The sequence below is a fragment of the Dendropsophus ebraccatus genome, chromosome 3, assembly GCF_027789765.1.
Source record: "Dendropsophus ebraccatus isolate aDenEbr1 chromosome 3, aDenEbr1.pat, whole genome shotgun sequence".
NCBI lineage: Eukaryota > Metazoa > Chordata > Amphibia > Anura > Hylidae > Dendropsophus > Dendropsophus ebraccatus.
In genome coordinates this window covers 140,310,895-140,335,376 of record NC_091456.1, presented here as the reverse complement: position 1 = coordinate 140,335,376, position 24,482 = coordinate 140,310,895, and the positions used below count along the sequence as shown (strand labels likewise).

At 41.6% G+C, this 24,482-nt stretch overlaps 1 protein-coding gene across 8 annotated transcripts in view; it reads right to left on the bottom strand.

Annotated features, from left to right (window-relative positions):
- ANKRD31 (ankyrin repeat domain 31) overlaps positions 1-24,482 on the bottom strand; it is a 159,345-nt gene that overhangs the window by 9,366 nt on the left and 125,497 nt on the right. For all 8 annotated transcript variants that reach the window (XM_069962787.1, XM_069962782.1, XM_069962783.1 and 5 more), the window contains 4 exons: positions 21,690-21,771; positions 13,186-13,282; positions 11,392-12,340; positions 4,327-4,467 (listed from right to left, as the gene is read on the bottom strand). In XM_069962787.1, coding sequence (XP_069818888.1) covers positions 4,327-4,467; positions 11,392-12,340; positions 13,186-13,282; positions 21,690-21,771 — 1,269 coding nt within the window. The remainder of the gene's footprint in view (positions 1-4,326; positions 4,468-11,391; positions 12,341-13,185; positions 13,283-21,689; positions 21,772-24,482) is intronic.

Below are 24,482 nucleotides of genomic sequence, written 5' to 3'. Positions count from 1 at the left end.
AAACAATTAGGACAGCAATGATCTGCTGCCACCACTCCACGAAACAGGAGCTGCGGGAGCCCATAGGAGGTAGTGGCGGTCTGCTGCCGCAGCTCCTGTTTCCCAGCCCCCCCCCCCCCCCCTGCACTTACCCACTTGCTCTTAGCGTGTGTAATTGCGTCGGCAACAAGGAGCAAGGAGCTGATCACCCGTGTAATAGGAGGTTTAGGGTCATTTTACACACACATAAATTACTTAATCACTTGTTTAGAGAGCCACAAGTGATTTTTTCTTTTAAACGATAAATTGCTATTTGACCATAATTGTGTCTCATCAGTAGCGTAATTTGGTGGGGGCAGTGGGGGCAGAGGGGGAGGCCGCTCCCGGGCCCACACAGGCAGGGAGCCCACTGAAGATTTTACCAGTTAATGCTGTCCGCAAAAGCTATTGTTTTTGCAGACAGACTTAACAAATGTGTATTGGCTGTAGGTGGTCAGCAACCAGTGCTCCTGGGGGGCCCACACGGCTACCGAATGTTGTGTCTGACTATTTAGCTGTTTGCAAGGAGAACATACAGTAAAAAGCAGCAGGGTTTGAAAAAAAAAAGAAAAGAAAAAAGAAAAAGAAAATGCAGCAGGGTGATTGACAAGGCAAGGAGAGCATTGGCTCTCCACCCTGCCAATCACTGCTGTGGCCATAAGAGGCCGTTTCCTCCTTTAGAGCTGTGGTACATGAGTGATGTCACTTGTGCGCTCACAGAGCAGGGGGTACGGATGGAACGCGTGGGGCTCTGTGGTTGGCACCCCAGTCTATCCCTGTCCCCCTAATATGGTGATATACAGACTTGGTCATTTTCTTTTATAGCTATATACTCACTTTATCCTCCAGCACCATTTATCTCTATCACATTTTTTGTATATCTTATATGTATTGTTGTGTTGTGGTGGTCCTCTTTATAGATATATTCACATCTTACTTGATGTATTTTTGTATGTGACAGGGATACTGTATGTATTGTATATGGGGTTGCTACCTTTGGATAGCATCAGATCCTATGCTTTCCCTGGAGTTTTGGGGGGGGGGGGGATTTTTAAATGGTTTTGATGGGGATCTTTTATTTGTATTTTTCTACCTGACTAAATAAAGTACCTTTATATATTTAATATTTTGGTGTGCCGGTGTTACCATTATAGTACACGCCTACTGTTTTCTTCATGCTTAGTCTTTTCATGTTCTGGTACTGTGCACCCAACTTATCATTTTTGTGAGCTGTGCATATCCTATATTTTCTTTTTCCCAGACGATGATAGGAGTAATGACTGAAGAACGACACCCAGATCTTTTGTGGAGACAAGAATCTTGGAAACCTGAGGACAAGGAACCAGGTCCGGTTGGACTGGACTACTTCTGGTCAACACTGGAATGGCAGAACACTCGTCCCTCTCCCCTAAAGGTGGAGAGAAGGCACACACACACCTTTTCCCCTTGATGGTAGAGGAAAGGACTGAGGTAGGGAGGAAGTCACATGGTGTCCCCAGCCAAAGCTCGACGGCTATTGGGGTTACCATGGCAGCAGGGGCAGTCACGTGACATCAAGCCATTGCATCACCACACCATTAACACTGATAACTGAAAATATACAAGAAATAGATGAAACAACAGACCTGAATACTGAGAGGGGTGACACAATGTAAAGTTTGCAGTGGACCATAGATTCCAGAACAGGGACAATAAAATACTGACTGACTCAGATATAAGGATACACTTTTGAGAAAAATAACAAGAGGAAAACTCTGTTCTGGGACACTGCAGATGCACAGAGAAGCTGAATTTCAATATGAAGGTACAGAGTGGCCTCACTACTATATGGGGCTGCACTTCTATATGTTGGAACAAGGAGGGAATAATCTACTATGTTAGGGTATAGATGGTGGCCTTTTTGCTATATGAGAGCATACAGGGACCCTGCAAACTATATGAGGGCTAAATTGGGTCTAAATACTACATGGGGGCATAAATTAGATGCACTCATATACCTTGTACACCATGATTATCGGGGCTTATTTTTCCTACATTTTTAATGTATTGTCATGTATTGTTTTTATGGATTAATAAAGTAATTATTCCATTTAGTTATGTTGCATTAGTCTGGCTTTTTTGTATATAGGTTATTTAGTATAGTTGCCTTGAACTCTATTGGTACTGCGGGAAAACCCTTCAGATGCTGCTAATTTGGTTTTTGACCATCAGCTATGGTGTAGTCCTCATGCTGCCCAATAAATATTAGACAGAAAGATATGAGATAAAGAGATAGAAGGATGGTTGGCTAATTAGAAAAAAAAACAGAGCCATAGCTTCCTCTATGTTGTTCGTAGAAGAAAAAACACCTCCAACCACGAACCATGGGTAAACGGGTAATGGGCGCAGGTCCGACACAAGGCATCAAACGATAATAGTCCAAAAGAAATGGATCTTTATTGCAAAGACTCAACACGTTTCGGAACCGAGCCTCTTGAAAAAGGAACCGATGTGGTTCCGAAACGCGTTGAGTCTTTGCAATAAAGATCCTTTTCTTTTGGACTATTATTGTTTGGTGGCTGGTGTTGGACCTGCGCCCGTTACCTGTGGTTCGTGTTTGGAGGTGTTTTTTCTTCTGTTATCCCTTGTTGGAGATCGGCAGTGGTTGTGGTCTGCTATGCTTGTGATCACGAGAGTTGTGCCTCCCTTGTTAGCAACCTCACCAGGTGAGGGTTCGCATACACTTTTATCAACTGGTTTAGTTGATCCTCGCCATGGAGCACTGTCCATCTTTTTTTTTCTATGTTGTTTGTGGTATTACAGCTTGGTTCCATTCTCTTTTAGTGGAACTGAGCTGCACTACCACATCCAAACTTTCGCGGAGAGTGGTGCTGTTTCTGGAAAAAGGCAGATATGTTTTTGCAGTGCTGGATAATCCCTTTACATTTTTACATGGTTATATATGTGAAATATAGAAAGTTATTTCCACTGTTCTCAGTCCCTGTTCACTTTGAATAATGTAGTAGAAAATACCCTTTATTATTTGGAAAGCATTGTCATCTACTGAGGTTCTCTATGGGTAACATAATCGGTTGAGGGCCCACTGAGACTCACTTGTCCCCCCTAGGCTCATATATATTCTGTGAATATTCCTAATTGCATTCGTATCTATATACAGTGACCGAGGGGTGCTTACCCTAAAAAACTTGATGAACAATGATTCTGAGGTCAGCTCAAAAGGTGCGATCAATGAAATACGAACGATTTTTCATTCGTAGTTTGATCGTTGCTGCATTTACATCAGAAAATTATCGCTTAAATTCAAACGATTTAAATCGGCTGTGTAAAAAGCCCTTAAGTTTTCTAGTGAATGTGTTATCAGAAAATGACCTATTGTTTAAAGGGGTAGTTCACAAAAAAAATTCTTTCAAATCATCTGGTGCGAGAGATTTGTAATTTACTTACTAAATCTCACATTTTTAGCACTTATCAGCTGCTGTATGTCCTACAGGAAGTGGTGTATTCTTTCCAGTCTGACGCCGGGTTCACACTACATATAACTACGTATTACTGAAGATCATCCTGTTCGGTACTGCAGTACCGGCTGGGTGATCTTAATTTCTGCTGAATTCGGATGCGGGCGCACACATCCGAATTCACCGCTGCACACAATGGAGCTTGTGGCTGAAGACCCCACTGTGTGAACTGACATGTCTCCGCGGCCGCTATAAATAGCAGCCGCAGAAAACTGACGTGTCCCTTTTTGGTGCGGCCGGTATTTTATTCATTCCATTTGCATAAATCACGTCCGTTGTTGCAAATTACACAAATGCAAAACATACTGCTACTGCTCTGGACAGTTCCTGTCATGGACAGAGGTGTCAGCAGAAAGCATTGTGTCAGACTGGTAAGAATACAGCACTTCCTGTAGGACATACAGCAGCTGATAAGTACTGGAAGACTTGAGATTTTTTTAATAGAAGTAAATTACAAATCTCTGGCACTTTCTGGCACCAGTAATTTCTTCTGGTGAACTACCCCTTTAATATTATTACCACGTTTATATTATTATATTATATTCAACATATTTTTTTAAAGTATTTTCTTCTCATTTTTACTTCCATTACATTTTACTATCTATATTTTATAATAATTCAGAAATCGTGCCGTTTTCATTCTGGCTACTAGGTCTAATAATAAGCTGACCCTTCCAGCAATGTTCTCATCATTACAGTCAGGTGTGCAGTAAAAGGTGACACCAATGTATAGATAAGACACCGTTCACAGTTACTGAAATAATCTGAGTGATACATCCACTTTAAAACTTACCTTATCAATGACATATTTCCAGGTCACTGAAATATTATTTCCTAGAAGAGTTTTGACCCACTGAACTGGGTCTCTGAAGACTGCCCCAAGACAATCTGTTACCTGTCCATCACAGAGCAGCGTGGCTTTATGACTGTAGTCCTGCAGCAAGCAAAAAGGGCATTTTATTTTATTGTTTTTGCAGTATCTAAGCGTGTGAACACAGCTTTAGTTAGTATATTTACATTATAAACTAAAAAATGCAATGAGATCAGTTTAATGGTCTTGCAACATGAACTGTAGAGAAATAATGTTTTTATTATTATGGCAAAACATAGGTATTTCAGCACCCAAAAATGTTGCTGGGGAACGGTAGAATTAAAAAAATGATACTCGCTTACCTCAGTCCCCCGCAGCTCCTGTTCCAGCAACTTTCAGTCCCCCTATTGCTCACACTGTGTTTTCTCTCAGCTGATCACTGCTTGATTTGGCACATACTTCACATGATTAATGATTATTGGAAGATTTGCAGATGTGGACAAATTCATCGAGCAATTTCTTGGCTGGCATGTACGTAAATGTTTTAGAAAACTCTCACAGGACTTTTCAGTGTAATTATAATGCAGAACAATAATAGTGTAAGTAGTTCACTTAGCTTCATTAGGTTTAGCATCCCAGGAGGGAAGCTATATTGGAAAATATCAATCCATAATAAATTTCATAATCATGGCTTATTTTAGAAACTGTAAAGTATAAAGAACATTAAAGTGAATGTACCACTAGTACATCATTTTTTGTTTTCTTACATGACTACACCAACATCGGCATGGCCCGGTTCATGTGCATGGCGCCGTTTTATTCGCAAGCACTTGCCTGGCATGAAGCACTGGGAGCTGGATCTCCCCTCCCCTCTGTGACGCGGCTCTATTGATTCTAATGTGTAATTGATTTTATTTTTTGCATGTATAGGAAAGCAACTTTTATAATTTTTTTTTCTGTTATACTGTCCACGTTCTACTCTGTATAACCTGTTAAAACGTACTTTTAAAACCCCACAGAGTTTTGTAAGGGTAATCCTTCAGAGTGGTGACAAGCAGGGCCGATTCTAGCTTTTCTGCTGCCTGAGGCGAAAATTAAAATGGCGCCCCCCCTCCCCTGATACTAGAATCAATTGTGTAGGAACTATTCTCACATCGATACCTCAGCTATTAGTAAACTTATTATTTTCTCATTATGTATTATGATGTTCTGCAGAATCTCATCATACACCTTAGCTGCTGCAGAACATCACACTACACCTCAGCTGCTGCAGAACATCATACTACACCTCAGCTGCTGCAGAACAACATACTACACCTCAGCTGCTGCAGAACCTCATCATACACATCAGCTGCTGCAGAACCTCATCATACACCTCAGCTGCTGCAGAATCTCATACTACACCTCAGCTGCTGCAGAACCTCATACTACACCTCAGCTGCTGCAGAACCTCAAACGCCTCTTACTTTATAAAGAACCAGTCATAATATTTCAGCTGTAATTGTTGTACTACAAGTTCCAGCATATAGAGGGGCTGAGGATCCAGACAAGCTGTGCGCTCCATTACTAACTAGTGTGCACAGCATGGCAGCTCCACACTATTTAGCAGTATAGTGTGGTATATAGCAGCACATGTGTATATGTACACTGTAGTATATTGGTGGAGGGGGTAGTATATAGCAGCAAATGTGTATATGTACACTGGGGCATAGTGGAGCAGGTGGTATATAGCAGCACATGTGGATATATGTGTACACTGGGGCATAGTGGTGGTACATAGCAGCACATGTGAATGTATATGTACACTGGGGCCCCCAGGGTACACATATATCAACATGTGCTGCGATATACCACCTGCACCACTATGCCTCAGACTAGGGTATACAGTGGGTTATAGTAGTGGAGGGGGAGGGGGGAGGGGGTTGGAGTCCAGCACAGGCAGGAGGAGCACACACTTACAGGATACCACAGGGCTCTGCTACTGTTATCAGCATACATCCTCTACATCACCCGGATAGGAATTAAGCTGTCACAAAGACGGATGATGTGCTTTTCAGTGTGCACACACACGCCAATCTTCACACTCCACTGCCTGGACGGGATCTGACTGAGCTCATACATGCACACGGAGCACAACACAGCTGTAATGCCTGAGCTACAGACCTTGCTCTGGCATACACATGGATCCGTCCTGGGCTCTGAGACCTGACCGCCACCCTCCAGACCCCCCCCCCCCCTACAAACAATCAGCACCCTCAGCCACCAGCCTCCCCCCTGCCCTGTTATCATACTCACTAGGAGTGGGGTAGAGGAGGGATCAGCATGTGGAGCCGCTGTGGCCGGCTGAGCAGGCTCTTACCCAATCCTCAGGAAGACTGCCGGGTGACCTCACACATCACAGAGACGCAGCAAGGCAGTTCCTGGGGAGGGCGGTACGGGCGGCCAGGCACTCAGCACTGTTAAGGGCCGGGGCTGCTGTCATTTTAATGAAGTTAAACTACACTAAAATGACAGTGGCAGAGAAGATTCTGCCGCCCCCTGCAGGACCGCAAGAGCTGCCGCCTGAGGCGGAAGCCTCATTCTGCCTCATGGCAGAAGCGGTCCTGATAAAAAGGTGATATCAGTGCTCTCGCTGCAGTTATTGAGCCTCTAAAACCCCCCTCCATGGTACAGAGCTATTTTTCATTCACTCGATTTCAGGAAACGGTTGTTTGCCTGTAGTACTCACACAGGAACATCCTTTCACTTATTTCTCTGAACGATCACAGCATATATGCCTCTCTGCTATGCCATTATATAGTGCTGGAGAACATGCACTGGACTGAAAAGGCTGACATTGTGCTAAGCTGAAAAGTAACATTGTACTAGAGATGGCATGTGAAGGGAGAACAGGTTACAGGTGCACCAGGTTTGCAAGTTTCTAAGTGAGCAAAAATAAAATAAACAGTAGTAGCAAGATTGCAGCAAAAAAGTGAGCTACTGAGCTACTGCTGCTGAGAAGCTAAAGGGAAAAGGAAGAGAATATCATACTGCAGAACTGTGGACATACAGTAGTAAGTTTACTGGCAGTTACACAAGAGACAGCTGCCCTGATCTTTATGGGTGGTTACATACATGAGGAAAGCGTTGATCCCAGCTTACACACACTCCGTAAGGCTACAGCGTAGAAGACAGGTCACGGGTATCTTTTCCAGCGATGTTTATTAAGTCCACACAATATAATAATCCAGCAACGTTTCAGTAGTACAACTACCTTTTTCAAGCATGCTTGAAAAAGGTAGTTGTACTACCCAGTCTGTAATCAGGTGACCCAACCTACCCAGTCTGTAATCAGGTGACCCAATCAAAGGAGTGAGTCCATTTTAATTATGGACCATTAAAATTGATGGGTTCCACTGACCCGAACGATAGAGAAGGAGCTATTAGTAAAGGATTCTGTTGCAGACTGAGTAAAACCCATTAAAGGGGTTATTCAGCGCTATACAAACATGGCCACTTTCTTCCAGAGACAGCCCCACTCTTGTCTCCAGCTTGGGCGGGATTTTGCTGCTTAGTTTCATTGAAGTGAATAGAACTCAATTGCAAACCACACCTGACCTGGAGACGAGAGTCGTGTTGAAAGTGGCCATTTTGTAGCACTGAATGACCCCTTTAAGTATCTCAAATAATTAACCATACCAGTATTTAACATGTCTATAATTTTTTTATCACTGTGGTAACTCTTTTTAAAATGGCATGTACAGGTTTTTTTTTTTCTATCCTGGTCACTCTTGAGTAGAGATGAGCGAACCTCAAGCATGCTCGAGTTCATCCGAACCCGATCGTTCGGCATTTGATTAGCTGGGGCTGCTGAACTTGGATAAAGCTCTAAGGTGGTCTGGAAAACATGGATACAGCCTATTAGACTATATCCATGTTTTCCTCATAGCCTTAGGGCTTTATCTAACTTCAGCAGCCCCCGCTAATCAAATGCCGAACGCTCGGGTTCGGATGAACTTCGCTCATCTCTGCTTTTGAGGGATGAGCTCATTTATAGGAATGTGCTCTCACCTTTTTCTTCCTATACAATGCAGCAGTGGCCTTGGGTTAATGTTTGTAGTTATTGCCATCATTGTTATGCAATCATGTACAGACTACCCGGAATATCTAGAGAGGAAGGCATCTCCTCTTTAAAATTTTGCAGTACATCTGAAAGTTAGTAGATGCCACTGATGAAGCACAATTTCTTCAAATGCTCATAAATCTCCACATGAGAAATTTTTCCCTCTCGTGGAGACCATTAACTTCTCAAAGTTTTCCTCTGCATTATAATGCCATAAATTTCTGATACCAACAGATCTGAAAAGATTGACTTTGGTTTCATTAGGCCTGATTATAGATTTCCAAAAATCTTGACCTTTAAACAATATGCACCTTGGCAAAAAATAAACGGGCTGTCATGTGCCTTGGTGTATATACACCTATAGAGAATACATCCTGCAATAACTAGATTATTATTAAAAACAATTATTAAAAAAAATATGACCATGGGCGGAGGAGACCAAACACATTAGAAAATGCATCTACTGTGAGTATATATATATATATATAATAAAGTGCTGATTGTGCAAAGAACATAAATTACAATTACAACTTTTTTTTTGCTCCAGAGTACCCCTTTAAGTAAATTAAGCTGGTATCTTTATTTTCTAATTTCTGCTTTTTCCTTTGTATGTTGTTGACTGGAAAATATAGTTGTTAAATCTGGGATTTTGTGGTGAAATCGACAGTTTCCGCAAAAAGGTCAGATACTTTTTATAGTCAAAGTTTACTGAGACTAACAAAGTAAACCTCAAAATCAAAGTTATAAACATTATGAAAGTAAGCCAAAAAAGTGAACATTTAGCCTGAGAAAGCCTGTGTCTACACACTGTAAAATGAAAGCAAAAAAAATGTTCTAGTAAGCCTGTGGCAAAGCGGCCATGTCAAAAGTTTTGATCGGTCAAGGTCTGAGTACGTTTTTACTCCCAGACTGTCCTTTTCCGACCTGGATGGCCTCATAGACTTACATTATGCGGCCCTCTAGATCATATAACACAGAGGTGGGAGAGAATGTGCTGAGCATAAACTTTCTTCTCTTATTTTCCTCACTGTTGGAAGTCTGAACACTCAGACCCCGACTGATAAAAACCTTTGACATGTCAATTTTTTTTTTTCAGTACAGATTCTCTGTAGAGGGGCTGTCCTGAGAGCTGGAAACTTCTCATGTCTTTTGCACCCCATCGCTTACTTTCACTCTTCCAACATTTCAGAAGTAATGGGTGCAAGTACCCGCCATCATGTGAGGGTAGAACCATACCTTCAAGCGATGACCGATAGCTGAACGATGTAGTCAATGTTATGGCGACATCATACAGCTATTGGACATTGTATATGGGTGTGGTTTTACCAGCATGTTATGATTAAAACTTACATAATAGTAAAAGGTAAGGCAAACAAATCTATACATCGAATTACTAGAGTAAAACAAATGGGGGATTAAAGGTGAGTGCTGAGGAAAGGTCATATGGTAATCCTAGAGATTATTTTTTTTTTTTTTTCAGTTAAAGGGATGCAAAGTAATCCCTCAGGGGTGCCCCCGATCATCTATCCACATTAGGGTAATTATTGAATACTGGCCAGGGTTGCCATATTGTATTGATGACATTGGAGTGATTGGTGCCAGACACCACTATATATTCAGCAAGCATGATGTAGTTCTGGGACATGTTGAGCTCTAGAAGTGAGTGGTACATTTCCAAACAATGAAAATAATCACTTTCATTGTCATAAAGAAACAGGCCTTTTCCTCCATCCGTTTACACATAACGATTATCGTTAAAAGAATTTGTGATATCGCCTAGCGATTACCTGCTGATAACTATCCAACGACAAGCGATAAATCATTAATCGTGGTCTTTTAACATGTGCCAAAATCTACGCTGGTCACTCGCTAATATTTAGTAGATCAGTTTGTCTAAACAGTCATTTGCAGATTGACCCTGGTATGTGGGTAGACCTTAAAGGCATGAACGATCTTAAAGAGAATTTTTTAAGCGATTTTTCTTAAATCGTTTAAAACCACAAACAGTCGCCAAACGAATTCGCCCATTCATAGAATCGAGTCTATGGCACAGGTGGAGATGCCCATGAGCGGGGCCAAGCAACGGAATCTGCTTTCAGGTAATTAAATCTTGAGCGTCATTCAAAGAGAATCTGTCAGCTGTAACTCACTAAACTTACTAAACTGCTGACACTGTTAGATAACTGTTCGATCAGGGAGACACCTGGTACCTCTCATATACAAATCTGTCTGTGATTCCAGAATACAGAAAATTGCTTTTATTCTCTGGTACAAGGAGTCAAAAAAGGGTTTCCAAGCTCCTGGTCTGCTGTAAACTGGGAGCACATGCTGATATGTAAAAGATACCATGTGTCTCCTTGTCCTAACAGCTATCTAAAAGTGTCAGCAGATCATAAATTGCAGCTGACAGATCCCCCTTTAAATATTAAAATATATTTTTCAGGCAGCCGTAGGGCTGCATCCATCTTCTCCAGCCACCAGGAGTCAGATGCAGAGCGCTCAGGGTTTCGCGAACCTGAACTTCGCTCATCTCTAGAAAACATTTATGTTGCCATTTTCTGTGGTTAGTTTCTCCTTCCTATATTGTTAATGTGAATGTCATACTGCAGCCACAAATATACTGCCGAATTACTAAACATACATGAATGATAAGCATGTCTTCAATATGTTCAAGAAAGAGCGAGGAGGTTGTCTCATAGTGCATTGAAAAATTAAACTACCTATGCATGTGGTCAGCATGCTCTAATGTAAAAACATGTTATAATATATGCAACCAGGGTTGATATAATAAATACTGTGAGAGAGATGAGTGTGCTTGTTTTACATGGCATCATATTTCTGACATGCCCTCCTCTCTCTTCTTATAATTATAGGTGGATGAGAGGTGTGGGCATGTTATAGCATACTGCCATCATTTTTATATTATATCATATTTTATAAAATACCTGTAGCTGAAAGTTTAGTACATTCACTCCTGGTTTTAGTACTCCCAGTTTTATGAGTTTTTTCAATGAAAATCCCTTCTTCTTTCTCCCAGTTTCTATACGAGTATGTTCTTTTTCAGATGCCGGCCTGCTAACATTCTTCTTATCAACACTCTGGTTCTTTATGTAATTTGTTTTTCCTATTGCCTTGTGTTGAGGCCTCCAGTATTTCGATAGATCAGCCAAGGCTGGGAAATCATCATCTTCCTGCTGAAGTGCTTTTTCATAGTTATATTTGTGCAGCTGTTGATCAGTATCCACAGTCTGATCTCTTTCATGGCTAATCTTTTCAACTAAGATGTTGCTTTTTCCCATATCTAATGTATTGTCTACAGGAAATGAATAGTGAGATTTTCTATTTGATGATGTAGATGCTAAATGATCATTCATTCTGTCATGTAATTCTACTGGGGCATTGCTAAAACATGAATCAAAGATTAATGGACCATTTTCTAGTCCCATTGGTTTCTGTTTTGATGTCAGATTTGCATTGTGTAGAGATCTAGAAATCACTGAGACAGTCGGAAGCTCCGTAGTTCTGCTTATCTCTGGACCTGAAATGCATCTGCTAATTGTTCTTTGAGATTGGTTGCTTTCGGTGTCTGGCACTCTCTCCACTGCTGGTATTTTTGTTGTCATGGTACTTCCATTAGTGGTGTTGGCATCCAGCCATTCATTAACTGCACATAAAGCAGATATCTGATTCCTTCCAGGAGCTGTATCACAATGATGCAGAGTTGAGCTTGTCTCTCCTTTATTAGCAAGCGATCTTTTGGCCTGTTGATGCGCTGCTATTTTCTGTGTCACTTCATTTTGATTACGGATTACTTGCACCAGTGTTTTCTGATTGGAAGCCAACTTAGATATCTTGTCCTGTAATGTTCCTAGCTTAAAAGAATCTGCAGACGCTCTATTTGAGATAAATGACAATAGATGCATTGAAACACTATTACTACCTAAACGCTTCACTTCACAAAACTCTCCACCCTTCACATACTCTGCTTCTACAAGCTGTAGACCCAGTAGCAGACAAACTTTTAGGGAAAAATGGAACTCCCAAGGCTTACAATTGCTTCTGGTTTAATCTAGGTTAATGTAGTTTAGTTTAGCTGGCAAACAATGTTGTCCAGGTCACATGGAAGCATTGCTCTCCTCTTCACCTTCTAAGAGCCATGATGCTTTAATTTTTCTACTAACAGGACTGGTTGGGGTTCATTTATTGCACCATGATCTATAGTTCATCAATCAACTAACCACAAGTATTCGCCTGGCACAGCCCAGTTTGCCTGAAGGGTCGGAAGGGAGGGGGAAGAGGAGGTGTGGTCTTCTCCTGTGTCTGATTTATTATGATTAACATGTAAATCATGCTGAAGATCTGCCCCCGCTCTGAAGCAGGTGTAGATTTTTGCACCCCTCTCAGACTGCCCAGATTTATTAAGAGTCTTAGTAAATCTGGCACAGCACACAGGAGTAGGGATTTTTTATTAGACCGGTGTACAAGTACCTGGTTTGATAAATTTCCCCCTATATGTTCAAACCGGTAATGTTCTTGTAGGCATAGTCTGTGTGCTAACTATGTGAGAACTATGTAAGAATGTGCTGTGTTCTTTACCATAAAACACTAAAAAAATTACCCCCAAAAAAATAAAAAAAATACACAGCTAAACTTTGCTGCATTTGATGCACTACAGCAGATATGAAGATAGAATGGACGGAAGGATTCTACAGGGGAGAAATGAAAAATAAATCAGTTACCTTTGTTCTTTTGCAAGAGAGTCTTTCTCAGTTTTGTGTAGATTTACTATGTTATTGAGCAGATTCTGTATTTCATTAAGTTCGTCAATATACGTTTCTGTACAGATGGGAAAATGAGAAATTAACGGACATTTTTAACCCATGATTCATCCTGTTAGTCTTTGTTCAACTATGGATGATAATTATCCTCCAACAAGTTGACCTTTTTGTTCAAATACAAAATAGTATGTCTGGTGTAAAATTTATAAAGGGGTGCAGCTTTAAGTGGTAGTCACCCAAGTAACACCCCTGCAGTATGAAGACACAGAATGTGCATCATGCTGTGCACTGACTAGACCTCTAGAGTCATGTCAACAAAAGCCATGCCCCCTTCTGTTAACACATATATAGAACCTTGGAACCAACACTTTCTACATTGCCCGAAAACACACACAGGGGACTACACGGTGCTCTTTAAAAACAATACCCCAAATATACATGCTCCTGGCCTCTCCTCAAGAGCAAGAACCTTACAAAACACTTCCATACAGAATAATCCCCTTCTCTGAAGCACTTCTGGGGTTCAAAAGGTGAACTAAAGCTTTACACTTTGTAAAAGTTGTTTGTAGTTACATTTACAATAGAGATTGCTGCCTAGAGCATAGCTGTAGCAACAACGGTGCTTTTCTCCTGGCTGACTACATGGATCACCAGGAAGGAGGGTTCCACATAAAGAAATAAGCCCGACATGTCAAAGTGTTTGATGACAGAGCAGTCACAGCATGATTAGTAGCCTAACTTTAAAGGTTACCCTGGTAAGCATTTATTGACATTATTGCATTGACTGTATCACAACACCCCTAATAAATTTACCTGCTGCTGATAAGAAAGTATACATTGTGAACAGCAGTGTTTGTACTCTGACAAGGATTAGTAACTCTTTGCAGACTGAGCACAGGTAAATGTTTGGCATACACATACACGGTTGCATACATCTGCTAGCTTCCCTCCCTTACTGCTGCTGGTCAACAGAAGTGCATTTGTAAATAAATTAAAAAAAAAAAACTATACATTTATTTTAATAATGTTATATTACAAAGTAATATAAGGCAAAAAAAAGTATTAAGGCAATGTATGACAACAACTTTCTACCCCAATAAAGCATGATGGTCAAAATGTCAGATGGTCAGGTATAAATGTGATAATAACGATCATAAAAGGACAAAACAAAATAAAATGTGGATAGCAAAAATCAATGATGTAGAATATCTCAAGTTTGTCAGACAAATACTGCTCTAATTGATAGTAGGTAAAAAAAAACTTTACAAAAGGGTAGACAGAGCAGTAAACGTACATAATATGGTCTGGGTATGGATATACTAACATTTGTATATGAATAACGGCAGTAACGGCACAAACACAGCAACATGAGGTGACACGTTCAAGAGTGCAATGAGTCGTGGGAGGGTGGACCTTCAAGTAGGTTGGTGAAAGGAGACGCTTATTGAAAAGCACTAAATAACATTTGCAGAGGGTTCCTACACTCCTGTAACAAAATAGCTGATAGTATCCCAAGGAAATCAAGCTAACAGCCCCATTTTAGTTCCTTACTCCCCCTCCCTGAGCCTGCTTGGGAGCTTGGAAAACCTTGGCAATGTAGAGTAAAAGTATTTTTCCACAGCTGGATATATGTAAAGCATCATGTGTCTCCTTGCACTAACAGTGTCGGCAGTTTGGAACCTGACTTACAGCTGTCAGATTTACTAGAACAATTCTACTTCCCTTTTTTTTTTTTTTTTTTTTTTTTTTTTTGGAAAAATCCATTTTTTAGGCTATTTTCCCACTACCATGTACACTGACTCATTATTTCATTGCTTACAATACACATATTCCAATTTCTAATAATATTATATTTGTTTAATGGATTAGTCATTAGCTATTACTCATTTGTTTAAAAATAAATCAGATTTTTCCTTTTCAAGTGTACTCTGAGAAAGGTCATTTATTTGTCTAGATACGCTTTTGCGTCATGATTGAGTCATGATTCCCTCGCTAGTAGCAGGGATTTGTTTGCTTACTGCAAACTTAGTTTGTAAGAATATTTCCAGCTAAAGAAGTCTACAGTAGAGATGAGCGAACCTCGAGCATGCTTGAGTTAATCCGAACCCAATTGTTCGGCATTTGATTAGCTGGGGCTGCTGAAGTTGGATAAAGCTCTAAGGTTGTTTGGAAAACATGGATACAGCTAATGACTATATCCATGTTTTCCATATAGCCTTAAGGCTTTATCCAATTTCAGCAGTTACCGCTAATCAAATGCCGAACGATCGGGTTTGGATGAACTCGAGCATGCTCGAGGTTCGCTCATCTTTAGTCTACAGCTTTTAAACTAACATACTTAACACATTTAATACTTGTAGGACTCAAGATCATTGCTTTTAGAACAGAGTGGTGGTCGGTAAACTAGACAACGAGCTGTCAACAATGGGAAGGAAAGAGCAGCATATCAGGATAAGGTGACACGGTTAATAAATTAATGCATATTAATTAAAAATATTTAACTTGATGAGCCCTACAATATTATCTATGTTAGTTGTGATGTGAATACCCTTTTAAGCTGATTAAATTTTTAAAGGAGAAGTCCGGCCATAACAATCTTTTGTCAGGCGGCAGGGGGGTAAATGACCATGATTGATTTCTTACCTCTCCCTGTGCACGCAATGCGCCGCCTGACCGTCCTCGGGACCCCTGCCCGAAAGGCGTTTGGTGGAAAATGCCAACAGCCTGCTCAGCCAATCAGTGACTGTCAATTAGCCAGGTCTTGACATCGGCTAAAAAGAAGATCCTGGAGGCTGTTATGGGTTCCGGATTGGTGATCCGGCACTTGACAGGCACGGTAACATTATGTTCCCGCCTGCCGCTGTTTCTTTAAAAAAATTATAGCAGCCCTGGACTTCTCCTTTAAGCATGTTTAAGATAAATATACTAATATGTTTGTTTACTGGCTAAGCTAACCCCTTTCTCTCTTTTAGCATGAGGTTGTGGCTGATGAAGGGTGCAGGGTTGGTCTAGCTAATGAACTAATCCTATCAGATAGTCCATGTCACAGCCACCATGTCACTGACATCGAGAGCAGGGGGAAGCTGTCTAAGGCCTTAGGGCCCTATTCCAAGGAACGATAATAGGCCGAATCGGCCCGATTCGGCCGATTATCGCTCCGTGGACTAGAGACAACGATCAGCTGATGATCGTTGTCATCGGCTGATCGTTGATGTAGGTCCGGACCTAATATTTGTTGGGCGCTGACCGCGTACCACTACGTGAAATAGTGGTGCGCGGCTAGCGACTGACGATGTACATTACCTATTCATGGTGCAGAGCTCCTCTTCTCCTGCTTCTCCCGGGTCCTGCAAGCTCCTCCAGCGTCAGGGCGACCTGTGTCCGCTTACAGGCCGCTCAGTCGATCACAGGCCGCCAGTGATTGGGTGAGCGGCTTGTCAGCTGACACAGGCCGCCCTGAAAGCCCTGAGAGCACGGGACCCGGGAGAAGCAGGAGAAGAGGAGCCCTGCACCAGGAATAGGTATGTATACCAGTTAAGCAAGAGCTGCAAGGACATCGGTAACAATGTCCTTGCAGCCCTTGTTTAAAGATAATCGGGGCCGTGGAATAGGCCCAGTAAAAGAGCGCCAATCTAGCAGATCGGCACTCGTTTATTGGGCCCCATCGGCCAGTGGAATACCACCCTTAGTCTCATGTCCTTAGCCCTGTCCGCAATTGTGGACAGAACATAGGAGAAATGTTTTCAATGGCCCTCTTCACATGTCCATACGTGTTCGGGGCTGCGATCCATGCCACAAAAAAAGCACATGTAATGGGGATGGGGTTTCGCGGCATGGATCACTATGTTAATGTAGTGCCAATAACGTGCTCCATGAAGCACGGAGTCAGCATTACTGATGCTCATTCATAGTGCGGTCTGTGGCCGCAGATCTGTTCTTGTGGGTTTGCACTATGGACGTGTGAATATGACCTTACTGTTTTAGAATAAAACAAAAATCAAGCTGTGGGGACTAAAAGAGGAGTGCAGAAACCAGGACATTGATAGGCTATGTCCCTATGACGGGATCATAGTGGGGAACGGTGGCCATCTCATTATAATCACGGCCGTGAATAATGATCATGATCATTATTCGTGGCTGTAGTTATAACGAGACTGCCACCTTTCTTCACTATGATCCCGTCATAGGGACATAGCCTATCAATGTCCTGGTTTCTGCACTCCTCTTTTAGTCCCCACAGCTTGATTTTTGTTTTATTCTAAAACAGTAAGGTCATATTCACACGTCCATAGTGCAAACCCACAAGAACAGATCTGCGGCCCTACAATGGGAACATAATCATACAGTGTTGAAAACTAAACTATTTTAGTAATGTCAATATTTTTGCATGACATAAACAATAAGCTATATATTTCTTGCATTGAACAGGCCTTTTTATAACTTCTGTATATTTGAAGCTTTTATATTTGAAGCTTTTATACTTTTAAGACGTCTGTTTTTATTGGACGGCCATCATTTAACAACAAATAACTTTTTTTAAAAAACAGGTGGTATTATACGAATAACGGTCTTATTTAAGCTTAAATGATGGTCATCTATTAAAAAACGACCAGACATCAAAACTTAAAAATATTTATGGCTAAATTTTCAAAATAATAATGAACACCGTTGAAGTCAATAGGAAATTCTCTGGTAGTGTACACATAATATAGAATAACAGCCGTACTTGATTGCAAACATCTAAATAATGAACATGTTGATTTTAACACCTGCTTTTGCAAAATACAGCCGTTTGTTTTTTTTCATCTGCAATAACGTCCATTATCCATATATATAAGGTCGCTGTTATAAAATAATGGTGTAAGGACTCGGGCCGTGCGTTTGGCTCCTGGCGTCGCCAATGTGTGCAACCAAAGTGTACATAACAACTGCTCAGGCTGGTTGCTAGGGGCGCCATACTGCTTCTCATGTTTTGCCCTACTCTGCTCTGCTATTCCTTGTTGTAGCAGTGGCCAGGGTTTCATTCCCCTGGCCGATCAGCATAAAGTGTAGTGTGTTCACTGATTGTTGACTGACAGCTGACAGACCAGTCAGCTGTCAGTATCTGGGCAGGACCTGGAGCCTCAGCCCCAATCACACCTGGGGATGGGACTCCAGGTTCCATAAGTACCTTCGCCTGTTTCCCATTCCTTGCCTGCAATAGTGCCTAGTTCACCCTAGAGTTACTTGACCTAGCGTTTTGCCTGTATTTGATTCCTGGTTACCTGACTTCTGCTTTGCCCTTCTGAGGGCCCCCCTTGGACTTTGTACTTTTCTGTTCATTTGAATCGGACTTCTGACTACCCCTGTTTGTGTTTGTGTTTTTTTGTATTGTTTCGTGTATTCACGCAGTAAGACCTAGGGACTACCGACCAGTTGTCCGCAGACAGTTAGGGCAGTTAAGGCAATTAGATAGTGGGGCAGGTGCCAGCTTTAGGGCTTCACCTGTCCGTATCTTCCTGTCACCTACCTAACAAGTGGCCATCACTTGCTGTAAAATGATGTACATCCAATAAAAACAGCCGCCAAGTACAGTCTACAGATGAATGCAGAATCGTACATCGCCATTTCTTGGCCATTCCGCAGCTGTACTTAAAGACAGACTTTTAAAGCCAAATATTGGGTTTCATAATAAGGGCAATTATTTTTACAATCATGGCTATCATTTGGCTGTAACCCTTAGAGGGCCGGGCCAATTTCAATTTTTGCTTTTTCGTTTTTTCCTCCTGAGACCCAAATGAGCCCTTATTTTTTGTGCCACTAATTGTACTTTGCAATGACAGGCTGAATTTTTTCATAAAGTACACTGCAAAACCAGAAAAAAATTCAATGTGTGGTGAAATTGAAAAAAAACCCAAACGCATTTCTTTTATTTGGAGGGTTTTTGTTTTTACGCCGCTCGCCCTGGGGTAAAACTGTCTTATTATATATGTTACGATTACAATGATATGTAACATGTATAACTTTTATATTATGTGATGGCTTGTAAAAAATACAAACCATTGTTAACAAATATATGTTTTTTAAAATTGCTCTATTCCCAGGCTTATAGCACTTTTATTCTTTGGTCTATGGGGCTGTGTGAGGTGTAATTTTTTGCGCCATGATCTTTACTTTCTATCGGTACCTTGATTGCGCATATGCGACTTTTTGATTGCTTTTTATTACAATTTTTCTGGATTTGATGTGACCAAAAATGCGTAATTTTGCACTTTGGGATTTTTTTGCGCTTACGCCGTTTACCGTGCGAGATAAGGAATATCATAAATTAATAGTTCGGGCGATTACACACGGGTCGATAACAAACATGTTTATTTATTTTTATTTATAACATGGGAAAAGGGGGTAATTCAAACTTTTATTAGGGGAGGTTTTTTTTTTATTAATAATGACACTTTTTTTTTATACTTTAACACTTATACTAGAAGCCCCCCTGGGGGACTTCTAGTATAAGCACACTGATCTCTCATTGAGATCTATGCTGTATAGTTATACAGCACAGATCAATAAGATAGGCACTGGATTGCTTCCGGCTGCAGCCGGAAGCAATCGAGTGCCGAGCCGGGATCAGCGCCATTACGGCGCAGACCCCGGCCCGATCCGGATGTGTGGATCGCTCCTCCGGGACAACGGCCCGGGAGGCGATCCACCTCACTACACACCAGGGATGGGCTGCAGTAAGTAATCGGATGCAGCTGTCACTAATAGCCGCGGTCCCAGGCTACAAGCGGCACCCGGGACCACAGCGGTTCAGCGGGGCCGCCACGCGGCACCGCTCTGAACATCCCTAGGCAGCCCGGGACGTACAGGTACGCCCAGGGTCGTCTAGGGGTGAAAATGACGGTCGTCCTTAAAGACTGATGTTAAATGGCCAAAAAAGATGATGTGGCAACATAGCTTAACCCATAGCTGCACCAGGACGTTACTGAACGTCCTCGTGCCGCTATGGGAGTTCAGAGGGGGGTCGCGCCGCGACCCCCCTCTGAACTGCCGCGATCCCGGGTGCCGCATGTAGCCCGGGATCGCGGCTATTAGTGGGCACGGTCCGATCGCCGTGCCCGCTTATTAAGTACTTAGAAGCAGCTGTCAAAGTTGACAGCTGCTTCTAAATACTTGCTCATATCCATCCCTGGTGGTCTAGTGGGGGGATCGCCCCCCTGCAGCAGCCAAAAGCAATAGAACACCGATCTCATGGATTCATGCAGTATAACTATACTGCATGGATCTCTATGAGAGATTAGAGTGCATATACTAGAAGTCCCCCAGGGGGGCTTCTAGTATATGTGTAAAGTAAAAGAAAAATTTATTTTTAATAACACAAAATCCCCTCCCCTAATAAAAGTCTGAATCACCCCCCTTTCCCCATTTTATAAATAAAAATAAATTAATTAATTAATAAACAAACATGTTTGCTATTGCCGCATGTGTAATCGCCCGAACTATTAATTAATCACATTCCTGATCTCACGCGGTAAACGGCGTCAGCGCAAAAAAATCCCAAAGTGCAAAATTGCGCATTTTTGGTCGCATCAAATCCAGAATAATTGTAATAAAAAGCGATCAAAAAGTCATATATGCGCAATCAAGGTACCGATAGAAAGATCACATCATGGCGCAAAAAATGACACCTCACACATAGACCAAAGGATAAAAGCGCTATAAGCCCGGGAATGGAGCGATTTTAAGGAACATATATTTTCTTTAAAAGGTTTTAATTTTTTACAAGCCATCAAATCAAATAAAAGTTATACATGTTACATATCGTTGTAATCGTAACAACTTAAGGAACATATATAACGAGTCAGTTTTACCCCAGGGCGAACGGAGTAAAAACACCCCCCCCCCCCCCAAATAAAAAAAAAACTTCTTTTTTTTTCAATTTCACCACACATATAATTTTTTTCTGGTTTCCCGGCACATTTTAGGCAAAAATTACATTTGCCATAGCATTTTTTTCTGGTTTTGCAGTGTACTTTATGAAAAAATTCAGCCTGTCATTGCAAAGTACAATTAGTTGCGCAAAAAATAAGGGCTCATTTGGGTCTCTAGGTGGAAAAATGCAGGCGCTATGGCCTTATATACACGAGGAGGGAAAAACGAAAACGCAAAAATGAAAACTGGCTGTGTCCCCTAAGGGTTAATTGTGTGATATAGCATAGCGTAAAGACTATGGTAAGAGTGTGTTTTTCACAATTTGTGCAGGGTAGGCCGCTTTTCCATAGACTTAATATAATACAAAGTTAGATTCAAAACCCAGCTGTGTTTTATACCGATTTTTCATTTGTATTTTCCTTTTATTTTATTCTGAACAAACACTCTTTAACTGATTTTAATATTATTAACTGGTTAGATTATTTTTAATCTACACACATATTTTTTCCCCCACCTTGAATCACATTTAAAAAATATTTAGAATACTATTTTACCTGCATCTTCCGAAGCTTCTAGCCCTGTGGACATTAGTTTTTTTTGTTTGCTCGCTATATCATGCAACGTGTCCAGGATGTCCTATGTACAATATAAGTTAAAATTTATGACATGTAGAGGATAAAAACAAATTGTTGATGACATTTATTTGCTTATTTATCAAAAAGTTTATACTTGTAGAAAACATTGTAAAACACAACATTTTCTGTTATTTAGACAAACCTACCGCAATGGCGGGGTGGGGGTGGGGGGTGGGGCTGCAAAAACTGCATATATCTTGTGTGAGCATGAAGTCAAAAATTTTGAATGCATCTTTAGGGTACAAACCCACTTGACGTATTTGCTGCGTGAATCAGTCTTAAAAATAAGCAGGCAAAACGCAGGTTGGCTTTATACAATTGTTCTGCGTTAAAATACGCAATTGCGTATTTTTGAAGCGTGAAGCTTGTTGTTAGCAAAGCATCAGTTGTTAACAACCTGTGCGAAAAACGCATGTAGCTTCACGCTTCAAAAATACGCAACTGCGTATTTTAACGCAGAACAATTGTATAAAGCCAACCTGCGTTTTGCCTGCTTATTTTTAAGACTGATTCACGCAGCAAATACGTCAAGTGGGTTTGTACCCTAAGGGTATAAACCCACACACCGTATAAGCAGCGTATTTACTGCTGCGATACGCAGCAAATACGCAGCAAACACGCAGCAAATACGCAGCAGATTAGATCTAAATAACTGAACACAGCATCAAATCTGTACGAACAAATCTGCTGCGTATTTGCTGCGTATTTGTTGCGTATCTGCTGTGTATACGGTGTGTGGGTTTGTACCCTTAGGGTATAAACCCACACACCAGATATGCAGCGTATTTACTGCTGCGATACGCAGCAAATACGCAACAAATACGCAGCAGATTAGATCTAAATAACTGAACACAGCATCAAATCTAAACCATCAAATCTGCTGCGTATTTGTTGCGTATCTGCTGCGTATACGGTGTGTGGGTTTGTACCCTTAAGTATATGACACTGTATGTCCATAGATCACCTCTGCAGACCACTACTCTATTATATAACTGCAGTAAGTATATACAAAAACCCAATACCAATCTGTTTTCTAATGATTACTTTGCTTTATTGTGACAGATAAGGAAAAAAAGTATTTATGGTGCCAGCAAAAATCCCTTTGACTTCAAGACGCTATTCACAATAGTTGATAGGTCAGCTCAGCAAACCTGCAAGTCAGCAATGCCTCTGTGCAGATGGATGAGTCAGATCCAAGGTCTTCAGTTTACACTTTAATTAAAATGCATTTAGAATGCATAAACATCTCATTCTATTGATCCGTACATTATATTAAATATGATGTAACCTACAGTGTGTTCTATGAAATCCTAGTGACACTCACAGGCATCCATAAGGCTGAGACATAAGCTACTGCTTGGCAGTTTCTTCACATTGGGGAAGTGGTGGGTACCTTTGATAAAGTAAAATTGCTTCTCTCAGAGTTTATAAAGTAAATTGTTGACTAATCATCCTTGAATTCCTACATCACTCACTATGTTCTTTAAAGAAACCTGAGTAAAGCCAATTAGAATAGTAGGGCCCATCTGAACACTTTGTTTTATTAGCTGTCCCTGTCTCGGCTCCTGTAGCTCCTTATCAAAACTTCTGAAATGTCACTATGAACTTTTCAAGAATGAGCTGCCCATATGCTCTGTTCAAATCATCCTCAAAGAATATTTTAGGAGCATACACAGCAGATTCCATTGTTTGCAATGGGAAGAACAGCACATGCAATGCTATTTTACATTGGACACCATGGCAGAACCCAACAGACATCATTATAAGTCACTGGAGTCCAATAAAGATGATAGAACTTGAAGTAAGTTTGAGTTCTTGTGAACCCACGCACTCGCATAGTATTTGAATCCCAGGGACTGGAGAAGATGGATGCAGCAGAAGGATGTCCAATAGCTGCACAGCATCTCCACAACATTGCCAACACTGTGAAACTATTGGACGCTATACTCAGTGTGGTTTCACCCATATGTAATGATTGGGATTAAAGGGGATAAATACTATCTGGTCTTACTCACCAAGTCCCCCTGAGTATTTTGAGCCGTCTTCTGTCTTTCTAGCTGCTGCCATTCCCGAGTTACAAGTTTTTCTAAAAGGCGATCTATAACCAAGGTAGGAAACTACATTTTCCATCATGCATTTCCCTGATTGATCCGTTTGCGTACACCCCCTTAGCTTTCTTTCCTGCCCACTGCTGTCATTACTATTGCACAATGAACACAGGCAGGGCCGTTTCTAGAGGCGGGTGGGCCGGGCGACCGCACGGGGCACCGACAGCTTGGGGGCGCTGAAGGCACCCCCGGCCACCCGCCTCATCACTGGCTCTGACTGCCCCATCACCGGCCTTGACCGCCCCAACACCGGCCCTAACCGCAGCTTCCCTGTCCGCCGAACACTCAGCACCTGTCAGGCCGCTGCCGTTTTTTGGGAGGGGGGATTATTAACATGGCTACAGCATATGGGGGATTTTTACTATAGGACAGACTATGAGGAGGGGGGTTGGGGATGGGGGCCACAGGGGGATTTTTACTATGGGGGGGTTGGGGATGGGGGCCACAGGGGGGATATTACTATTGGGGGGGGGGCGGAGGGAGCACAGGGGGGATATTACTATAAGAGGGAGGACACAGGAGGGGATATTACTACGGGTCAGAGCACAAGGGGATTATTAATATAAGGGGGGGACACGGGGGATATTACTAAGGGGCAGAGCAT